The sequence below is a fragment of the Macrobrachium nipponense genome, chromosome 33 (genome assembly GCF_015104395.2).
Source record: "Macrobrachium nipponense isolate FS-2020 chromosome 33, ASM1510439v2, whole genome shotgun sequence".
Taxonomy (NCBI): domain Eukaryota; kingdom Metazoa; phylum Arthropoda; class Malacostraca; order Decapoda; family Palaemonidae; genus Macrobrachium; species Macrobrachium nipponense.
In genome coordinates this window covers 71,068,313-71,080,050 of record NC_087219.1, presented here as the reverse complement: position 1 = coordinate 71,080,050, position 11,738 = coordinate 71,068,313, and the positions used below count along the sequence as shown (strand labels likewise).

The 11,738-nt window shown below is 35.0% G+C and overlaps 1 protein-coding gene across 1 annotated transcript; it reads left to right on the top strand.

Annotated features, from left to right (window-relative positions):
• The first annotated feature begins 281 nt into the window (after positions 1-281).
• LOC135202908 (uncharacterized) lies at positions 282-719 on the top strand. Its single transcript, XM_064232360.1, has one exon. It carries the CDS (start codon positions 282-284, stop codon positions 717-719), a length of 438 nt encoding a protein of 145 aa, XP_064088430.1.
• Positions 720-11,738: the final 11,019 nt, after the last annotated feature.

Below are 11,738 nucleotides of genomic sequence, written 5' to 3'. Positions count from 1 at the left end.
CAGTCATTTTTAACAAAACATGCCTAAGAGAGGGTCTCCTTCCGAAATAATAATAATAATAATATAATAATAATAATAATAATAATAATAATAATAATAATAATAATAATAATAATAATAATAATATTCAGTCTGTACATATCACGCCCCTATCAGATTGAACCCAGAGTCGGGAAAATTCTTGAAAAATTACTCAAAAAAAAAAAAAAATTACTAGAAACCCACATCACGAAGATGCTCCAACTTCACCGCTGTTTATAGCATCGTCCGGGCATAGTTAAATGCGCTCTCCATCAGGCCACGTAATAGAGGGAAGTTGTTTTAACGACCAGCTACAACAAGCAGCTGCAAAGTTTGCTTTCGCAGATTGTTCTAAAGCTCTACAGCTCCATTTCTTTCTCCTTTTGTTCCTCTCTACTCCTTCTTCTACTCATCTTCCTACTCATTCTCCTTCTCCTCCTTCTCCTCCTCCTCCTCCTCTTCCTTTTATTGCTCCTCCCACTCTTCCTTCTCCTCCTTCTACTCCTCCTCCTCCTCTTCCTTCTACTCCTCCTCCCACTCTTCCTCCTCCTCCTTCTACTCCTCCTCCTTCCACACCTCGTCCTTCTACTCCTTCTTTTTACTCCTCCTACTCCTTATTCTCCTCCTCCCCCTCCTCCTTCTACTACTCCTCCTCCTTCTTCTCTCCTTCTCCGCTACTCCTCCTCCCTGTGTCCTGACCCGTTCTCCTTCTACTTATCATCTCCATTCCTTTCTCCTCTACTCTTCTCACTTCATGTCTCTCTACTGCCCCTTCCTCTCCCTCCTGTCTCCTCCCTCTCCTTTCTCTCCTGCCCCTCCTCCCCTCCTCTCCCCCCTCTACTCCCCTCTCCTCCTAAACATCCTCCTTCTCCTTCTTCTTCTACTCCTCCTCCTTCTACCTCTGTTTCTCCTCTTTCTTCTTCTATTCCCCCTCGTGCTCCTCCTAGCTCATCCTCCTGTAAAACTACCCCCAAACTCTTCTTGGCTTATCTCGCTCGTGCTCTACCTTCAATCCTTTCCTCCTCTACTCCCCCCTTTACTCTGCTTTTGTTCTTTCCTCTCTTAACCTTCTATTCTACTCCTGTTTCTTTCCTCCTTTCCTTCTTCTTTTACTCCTCCTCCTTTTACTCTCTCCTTCTTTAACTTCTTCTTCTTTTCTTTATCCTTCTGGAGTTATGACCCAACTATTTCGTCGAACTTCGCTCAATTGCCGCACAAGTTTAAACTGCCTTTTGCGTGATTTAGGGACGATATTGATGCGCTGCCTATGATGGAAAATTCCCCGAGCGAGGTTTTTAGCTCCTCGGGGCATCCAGGGAATTCTAACAAGGAGGGTAATAAAGAATGTTTATAAAAGATGCTGTACTCTCTTCGGTAAAGTTAAACAAATTTTTATTTTTATTTATCTTTTTTTTTGAGAGAGAGAGAGAGAGAATCAAGTTGATAATTTAACAGGTTCATCATGAGAGAGAGAGAGAGAGAGAGAGAGAGAGAGAACTTCTTAGCAGGCAATAATGTAACCTTCACTCTCTTATCTTTTGGCTAAGTACTTATGAGTATGTCATTGCTTTTATTTTCATTGCTTTGTAATCATTACGCGTCTATCCTTGTCAAGGAAAAGTATTGCGGCTATGGAATCGTCTAGTTGGTTACTCTCATCGATATAGTTCAAAAAAAATGGTTATTGTTTTAACTTTGTTAGTTTTATAAGATGTTGTACTGTCTTTGGTATAGTTAGAATCAGGATTGCATATAAAAATCAATGTTTTTTTTTTAACTTGAATGGTTTTATTAGACGCTTTACTCTCTTAGGTAGAGTTCAAATCATGACTATATTTAAAACCAATGTTTTATTTACTTCAATAGTTTTAGACTAAAGGGATAAATAAAGTTTGTTTATGAGATGGTTTACTCTTCTCGGCTGAGTTCAAATTATTTCTACGTTTATAGTCAGTGATTTTTTTTAAATGTAATAGTTTTATAAGATGTTTTACTGTCTTCAGTGAGGTTAAAATTAGGATTACATTTAAAAATCAATTCTTTTTACTTGAATGGTTTTAGTAGACACTTTATTGTCTTCGTTACAGTTCAAATTATTGCTACGTTTATAATCAGTGTTTTTTTTAACTTTAATGGTACAGTTCAAATCATGGCCACATATAAAGCCAATGCTTTATTTATTTTTTATAGTTTTATCTGGTGTAACAGATGCATAAAGTAAAGGAAAAAATCTCTCAGCCACAACAGACAGACATAAAAATGCTAACAAGGAGAGTAAGAAAATGCGTAAAGTTTGCTTATAAGATGTTTCCCTTTATTCAGAAAAGTTAAAATTTAAACTGCATTTAAAGCCTATGTATTATTTGCTTGAATATTTTTATCAAGGATAACTGATTCATAAACTTTTTCAAATCTACAACACAGATAAAAATGTTCGTTTTATTAAGGGAATAGAGAGTGAGACTCATTCGTCTGACAACCAAAATATTATTTATCAAAGTGTTGATTGATTTATTGATTGATTTATTTATTTATTTATTTATTTTGCAAGGGGGGCCTCAAGTGGGGTCGGTTGCATTAGGGGCGGGGGCCCGATGAGGTGGGAAGGATCTGTACCAATATGAAATACCCAGCATTTCAATCATAAAAGATAAAAAAAAACGTCGTGACATTTTATTTAGGTTGTTAATATATTTCTTGTAAAATACTTGTTAAATTGATATGACTTTATATGAAATAACAGCAAAAATTGTCAGTCGACAATATTATAAAACCATTCCAAAAAAGGAATTTATATTGGATGACAATTTTTTTGAGAACCTTCATAGCTTGGTAAATATCTGCCCATCTTCAAATCAGTTCAGTTTCTTATAAAATAAATACAAAATGAATATCTTCTATATGTGATAACAGTAATTATATGAAATTATTCCGCGAATTCAGATTTGGCAAATAACTACAAAAGCATCCTAACAATTTATTGGAGGACCATCATATCTCGATAGGTATTTCTCCATCAACATGGTAATTTAATTTCCCATAAAATAGATACCAAATGAATGTCCTTGATATAAAAGAACAGTGCAAATTATCATTCAATAATATTACAATGCAATTCCGAAACGCGAATTGCAAAATCAAGCGCCATTGTTAGAGTAAAGTTCATTTAAATGGAATGCATTTGCCATCAAATTAGGCTTCCGGATAATTAGAACAAAAGAATAGAGAAGAGGCGTTGTTATTTTTTATTTATTTCATTACTCTGGAATTTTATAAAAAGTATGTTTTGTGTTTCTGTAAAGATGAAGTTTTTCATGATTTTTTATACTTTATTGTAAATAATTTTTTATACAAGATCGATTAATGATTTTTCCAGGTAGTGTGAGGTTAAATGTTTTAACTCATTACTGATCGCAACAGATCCTATGCACTCTCTCTCTCTCTCTCTCTCTCTCTCTCTCTCTCTCTCTCTCTCTCTCTCTCTCTCTCTCCGTCTTTCCAGAGCCTTACTCATTGTCTGATTGCTGTCTGGTGAAGATCTCTGGCGTCAAAGGAAATTCATTGTTACAGAACCCGAATGCAAAGGAACGCCATTCAATCTGTCATTCCAGTGGCGTGAATTCTGTCACGAGATGACAGGCGTGTGTGACTTATGTCACGTGTCAGAAGGTAGACGTTGTTTACGATAGCAAGAGCTGATGTTTGCTGTTGTAAAGGTACTCTCTCTCTCTCTCTCTCTTCTCTCTCTCTCTCTCTCTCTCTCTCTCTCTCGTAGCCAAGGTGATAATAGCAAAATTGCCATGTGATGATACTGAGTCATATTTGTTTACTCTCTCTCTCTCTCTCTCTCTCTCTCTCTCTCTCCTCTCTCTCTCTCTCCGTCCTTAAACAGTCTTTCTGTTTTGTTTAATTTAAACTTCTCTCTCTCTCTCTCTCTCTCTCTCTCTCTCTCTCTCTCTCTGTTTCAACATTTCGTGAACTATTCTAATTAAGTGAACTATTTGCGTAATTCTACTTTGATTTATCAATGCTAACTCTCTCTCTCTCTCTCTCTCTCTCTCTCTCTCTCTCTCTCTCTCTCTCTCTCTCAGTTTCAACATTCCGTGAAGTATTCTAAATACTTTGATTTATCAATGCTAGCATAATCTCTCTCTCTCTCTCTCTCTCTCTCTCTCTCTCTCTCTCTCCTCTCTCCGTCCTTAAACATTCTTTCTTGTTCTTAATTTGAAATTCTCTCTCTCTCTCTCTCTCTCTCCCTCTCTCTCTCTCTCTCTCTCTCTCTCTCTCTCTCTCAGTTTCACACATTCCGTGAAGTATTCTAAAATACTTTGATTTATCAATGCTAAACATAATCTCTCTCTCTCTCTCTCTCGTAGTAGCCATCCTTGCTTGGTGAGACGTACCCGCGTGAAGTCACAATAATCAACAGATATCACAAGTTTATCGGTGATAAGATTAGTGTGAAAATAGTAGGATAAAGCGTCTTCTAAGTTAGTTTATCAAGTGTAATACTATAAATCAGAACAAGATGGCAGTAAGTTCCAACTGCGGGAAGAGGTGGCGTAATTTGGCGTGTTAGCAGATTCGCAATACGATGAGGGAGCAGGAAGGGAACTGGCATTTCTCATCTATGAAATCAGCAACAGTCCTAACCAAAAAGATACAAAAGCATTCATATATATTAGAAGGATATAATCCTTCAAACTGGAACAAATCTAATGAAAAACATCTTGAAAATATTGAAGAAGTTCCAAATAAAATCCAAGTGGTCAAGAGACTCATAAAGAAAATATACATAAACCAACATATTCCGACAAAGAAAATGAATAAGGTGAATCTTGTGAATATACTAATTGATGCATTAGGAAAAAGAATGCCAAAAGCATGCAAACTGTGTAAGGTTTGGTATAGCATAGTCAATCCACAAAACCTAATCATAAAAAATTTGTGCTGCATGCAACATTCCGACCCATCCACAGTTTGGTGCTGGGGAAGTAATACAAGATTTGAGAAAAGATACAAGAATTTTTTGTTCAACATGTCTATCATGGATAGACAATGTTATTAAATCAAGATTGAATGTACAAATAGTTGAGGATGAAGAAGAAGAGGAAGAGGAAGAAGAAGAAGAAAAAGAAGAAGAGGAAAACGGAAGAGAAGTAAACAAAAATGAAATGACAGAAAAAAATAAGGAAAACAAAGAACAAGATAAAAGTATGGATGCAGAGATACTCATTGATACTACATATGAGCAATAAAGCAGCATACCTACGAAGAAATAAATTACGATATGACAACAGAAAAGCAAATCCCCGAAGAGGCTCTACCCAGATCTATACAATGACGGGTAAAGAGGAAAAAATAGACAAGAAAGACAAAATCTGCAACCTTTTGAAAAGAGGGAATTGCAGATTTGGAGAAAGATGTTACTACAAACATTCCTAAGATATGTCAAAACTATGAAATATATGGTAAATGTGCATACTTAGATGGATGGGGATGATTGCAGAGATCTGCATCCAAAAATATGTAAAAACCTAAAAGAAGGAAAAGGATGTAAGTCGACAAAAAAATGCAAATATATGCACCCTGTAGCCATGAATCATAATCAAATAAATAACCAACCAAGTAATAAAATCCAAAATAAGAAAGAAACAAATAAAGAGAGAAATCAAGAATATCAGGTAAAAGAGAAAAGCAAACACCAATGAGATACGCAGAGGTAGTCAGCAAAAAATTTCAAAGCATCAGCTCCGAAATTCTACTCAAGAGATAATAACTGTATTTATTATGCAAGAGGATATTGCAGAAACGGAGAAATTGCAGATTCAGACACAAAATGAATAATTATGATGAAGGAAGATCAAATATTATGGAAAAGTTGGATTTTTAATGTCAGAATTTCTGGAAATGAAAAAAAGAACAACATACCAGAACAGGAAAGACATGGGAAAATCCTTATTACTATCAGTATTAAATGAAGGAGAAAAACACGCAAACCATCATAGTGATGAATGCGCAGGTTTAGTTACGAGTAACTCAAAAAGAAAAATAGAGTACTTAGAAGAACTACCCAAAACCCAAAATGAAAAGAAAATAGATATAATGAATATAAGTGAAACCTGGTATTCCCAAGAGACTGGGAATGATGATCAAATAAAAGGGTTCCAAACTTATAGATCAGATAGAAAAAATAGAATCAAGGGGAACCGCAATATATGGGAAAGACAAAAAACAAGGAAAAATATATGAGAAATATAGTAACTCAGAATGTGAACTAATAGCGGTAGAATTTGAATCTGAAAAATTGATGAACATAGTAATATAGAGACCTCCTAATACTAAAGAGTTTGACTTAATAATTGAAAAATTGGATGATATATGTAGAAATCACAAGGACTGGACTATTCTCCTATCTGGTGACTTCAACTTTCCTTTCGTAGAATGGTGAAGAACGAATAGGAGATTGTGGTTGTACTTATACATATAAAAAGAGAGTAATAGTAGTGCAGAAGATAAGAGGCAATTCGAAAAGCTATTAGATATGCTACTAGAATACAACATTCAACAAATAAATCACCTGCCAACAAGAAAGGAAAATACTTTAGACCTAGTATTTGTGAACGAGATGAATTATGTTAAAGAAATAATAGTTTATAATGCGAGTATTTCAGACCATAAGTCATAGAATTAACAGTCATCCAAAGCAAGTGAAAATAGAGATAAGCAAGAAATGAAAAAGTGGGAAGGATATGGAAAATACAACTTCTACAGTAAAAATATAAAATGGTCAGAAATTATGAAGAATTAAACAAAGATTGGGATAACATTTTCGTAAGTGAGACATAAGGGTAAATACGGGAGATATTATATAAAATATTGGAGATAATAGTGGAAAAAATATATACCGAAGAAGAAAAGTAAACATCATTCATGCATACCAAGAGACAGAAGGATCTTGTTCCAGAAAATCAGAAAGTGGAAAAAAGGTCTTGCAAAAGAAAAAAATGCATGGAAAGTTATAGAACTAAAAAGTAAGATAGAAATGCAGAACAAAGATTATACAATCAAAAGAAAATGAAAAACGGGACTTGGAAGAAAAAACCCTATTAAATATAAGCAAAACCCCAAAAAACCCTATTAAATATCAAGCAAAACCCCAAACTATTATACTCATATGCGAAGAAGATGAATAAAAGAAGAATAGAAATAGGCCCTCTGAGAATTGAAGGGAGATTAACGAATGAAAAAAAGGAAATTTGCAACATACTGGCAGAACGATATAAGAGAGAATTCACCCCTAGAATAGATAATGAAGATAATGATATAGAAGTAAGGGATGGATGAAAATAGTGAATATTTAGCTGACATAGATATTAATGAAGCTGATATTGTGCAGGCTATTAATGAAATTAAAAATGGAGCTGCTGCAGGGCCTGATGGAATTCCTGCTATTTTGTTAAAGAAAGTAGTTCATTCTATCGCAAAGCCACTTGCAATATTATTAAGACAAAGTGTAGATACAGGCAAGATATATGATGAGCACAAATTAGCATATATTACCCCTACTTTCAAAAGTGGATCAAGACTAGAGGCAAGTAATTATAGGCCTGTGAGTCTAACATCACATATTATGAAAGTGTATGAAAGGGTAATGAAGAAAAATATTATGAAACTTTAATAAAAAATAATTTGTTTAATAAAGGACAACATGGTTTCGTACCCGGAAAAAGTACACAAACCCACTGTTAGTTCCACCGTGAAAAAACAGATTCAAAAATATGGAAAGGCGGAAATTGGAAACAGATGTGGTTTATTTAGACTTTGCAAAAGCTTTTGATAAAGTAGACCATAATATATTAGCGAAGAAAATTAGAAAACACAATATCGTGGATAAAGTAGGAAGATGGTTAAAAGAATTTTTACACAACAGAAAACAGATAGTTATTGCAAACGACGAGAAATCGGATGAAGCCAAGGTAATATCCGGTGTGCCGCAAGGTACGGTGTTAGCTGCAATACTGTTTGTTATTATGATTGAGACATAGACAATAATGTTAAGGATTCGGTAGTGAGTAGTTTCGCAGATGACACAAGAATAAGTAGAGAAATTACTTTGTGATGAGATAGGAACGCTCTACAAAGAGACTTAACAAAGTATATGATTGGGCAGAGGTAAATAGGATGGTATTTAACTCTGATAAATTTGAATCAATAAATTATGGAGACAGAGAAAGAAAGCTATATGCATATAAGGGACCTAATAATGAGACCATCACAAATAAGGAAGCAGTTAAAGACCTTGGTGTGATGATGAATAGGAACATGTTATGCCAATGATCAAATAGCAACTCTGTTGGCAAAATGTAAAAGCAAAAATGGGAATGTTGTTACGGCACTTCAAAACAAGAAAAGCGAACACATGATTAATGCTTTATAAAAACATATGTTCGTAGTCCACTTGAATATTGCAAGATGATATGGTACCCACACTATCAAAAGGATATTGCACAAATAGAGAGTGTACAAAGGTCCTTTACAGCTAGAATAGAAGAAGTTAAGGACCTAGACTACTGGGAAAGACTACAATTCTTAAATTATATAGTCTAGAAAGGAGAAGAGAACGCTACATGATAATTCAGGCATGGAAACAGATAGAAGGAATAGCAGAAAATATCATGGAACTAAAAATATCAGAAAGAGCAAGCAGAGGTAGATTAATAGTGCCCAAAACTATACCAGGAAAAATAAGGAAAGCACACAGGACATTAATCCACTACGCACCAGCATCGATAATGCAGCGTCTATTCAATGCGTTGCCAGCTCATCTGAGGAATATATCAGGAGTGAGCGTAGATGTGTTTAAGAATAAGCTCGACAAATATCTAAACTGCATCCCAGACCATCCAAGATTGGAAGATGCAAAATATACCGGAAGATGTACTAGCAACTCTTTGGTAGACATTAGAGGTGCCTCACACTGAGGACCTGGGGCAACCCGAACAAGATGTAAGGTCTGTAAGGTAAGGTCTCTCTCTCTCTCTCTCTCTCTCTCTCTCTCTCTCCGTCCTTAAACAGTCTTTCTGTTCTTAATTTGAAATTCTCTCTCTCTCTCTCTCTCTCTCTCTCTCTCTCTCTCTCTCTCTGTTTCAACATTCCGTGAACTATTCTAATTACTTTGATTTATCAATGCTAACTCTCTCTCTCTCTCTCTCTCTCTCTCTCTCTCTCTCTCTCTCTCTCTCTCTCTCCGTCCTTAAACAGTCTTTCTGTTGTTAATTTGAAATTCTCTCTCTCTCTCTCTCTCTCTCTCTCTCTCTCTCTCTCTCTCTCTCTGTTTCAACATTCCGTGAACTATTCTAATATTCTAATTACTTTGATTTATCAATACTAACAATCTCTCTCTCTCTCTCTCTCTCTCTCTCTCTCTCTCTCTCTCTCTCTCTCTGTTTCAACATTCCGTGGACTATTCTAATTACTTTGATTCATCAATGCAAACTCTCTCTCTCTCTCTCTCTCTCTCTCTCTCTCTCTCTCAGTTTCAACCTTCCGTGAAGTATTCTAAATACATTGATTTATCAATGCTAACATAATCTCTCTCTCTCTCTCTCTCTCTCTCTCTCTCTCTCTCTCTCTCTCTCTCTCGTAGTAGTAGTAGTAGTAGTAGTCATCTTGCTTGGTGAGACGTTCCTGGTCGAAGTCAGATTAATCAACAGATATCACAAGTTTAACATACGTCTAGAATTTGAGAAATATCTAGAAGTGTTCGTGAACTATCGGTGATAAGATTAGTGTGAAAATAGTAGGATAAAGCGTCTTCTAAGTTAGTTTATCAAGTGAAATACTGTAAATCAGAACAGGATGGCAGTAAGTTCCAACTGCGGAAAAAAATGGCGAGATTTAGCTTGCTTGGCAGATTCGCAATACGATGAGGTAGCAGGAAGGGAACTGGCATTTCTGATCTATGAAATCAGCAACAGTCCTAACCAAAAAGATACAAAATCATTCATAGATATATTAGAAGGATACAATCCTTCAAACTGGAACAAATCAACTGAAAACATCTTGAAAATAATTGAAGAAGTTCCAAATAAAATCCAAGTGGTCAAGAGACTCATAAAGAAAATATACGTAAACCAACATATTCCGACAAAGAAAATGAATAAAGTGAACCTTGTGAATATCCTAATTGATGCATTAGGAAAAAGAATGCCAAAAGCATGTAAACTGTGTAAGGCGTGGTATAGCATAGTTAATCCACAAAACCTAATCAGAAAATGTGCTGCATGCAACATTCCGACCCATCCACAGTGTGCTGAGGTAATGCAAGATATGAGAAAAGACACAAGAATTTTTTGCTCAACCTGTCTACCATGGATAGACAATGTTATTAAATCAAGATTGAATGTACAAATAGTTGAGGATAAAGAAGAAGAAGAAGAGGAAAACGCAAGAGAAGTAAACAAAACTGAAATGACAGAAAAAGATAAGGAAAACAAAGAACAAGATAAAAGTATGGATGCAGAGATCTCATTGATACTACATATGAGGCTATAAAGCAGCATACCTACGAAGAAATAAATTACGATATGACAACACAAAAGAAAATGCCGAGGGGGGAGGCTCTACCCAGATCTACACAATGACGGAAAGAGGAAAAAAAATATACAAAAAGACAAAGTCTGCAACCTTTTGAAAAGAGGGAATTGCAGTAATGGGAGAAAAATGTTACTACAAACACATCCATAAGGTATGTCACAACTATGAAATATATGGTAAATGTCCATACCTAGATGGATATGAGGATGATTGCAGAGATCTACATCCAAAAATATGCAAAAAAACCCTAAAAGAAGGAAAGGATGTAAGTTCGACAAAAAAGTAAAATATATGCACCCGTAGCCATGAAAAATAATCAAATAAATAACCAATCAAGCAATAAAATCCAAAATAAGAAAGAAACAAATAAAGAGGAGGTGAAGAATATCAGGTAAAAGAAAAAAGCAAGCCATCAACGAGATATGCAGAGGTGTCAGCAAAAAATTTCAATGCATCAGCTCCAAGATTCTACTCAAGAGATAATAACTGTTTTTATTATGCAAGAGGATATTGCAGATATGGAGAAAATTGCAGATTCAGACACAAAATGAATAATTATGATGAAGGAAGAACAAATAGTATGGAAAAGTTGGATTTTTTAATGTCAGAATTTCTGGAAATGAAAAAAAAGAACAACATACCAGAACAGGAAAGAGACATGGGAAAATCCTTATTATTACCAATATTAAATGAAGGAGAAAACACGCAAACCATCATAGTGATGAATGCGCAGGGTTTAGTTACGAGTAACTCAAAAAAGAAAAATAGAGTACTAGAAGAACTAACCCAAATTGAAAAGAAAATAGATATAATGAATATAAGTGAAACCTGGTATTCCCAAGAGACTGGGAATGATGATCAAATAAAAGGGTTTCAAACTTATAGATCAGATAGAAAAAATAGGAATCAAGGGGAACCGCAATATATGGGAAAGACAAAAAACAAGGAAAATATATGAGAAATATAGTAACTCGAATGTGAACTAATAGCGGTAGAATTTGAATCTGAAAAATTAATGAACATAGTAATATATAGACCTCCTAATACTAAAGAGTTTGACTTAATAATAGAAAATTGGATGATATATGTAGAAATCACAAGGACTGGACTATTCTCCT

Coding starts and splice junctions, on each gene's coding strand:
- LOC135202908 (XM_064232360.1), top strand. CDS start 282: ATGCGCTCTCCATCAGGCCACGTAATAGAGGGAAGTTGTTTTAACGAC.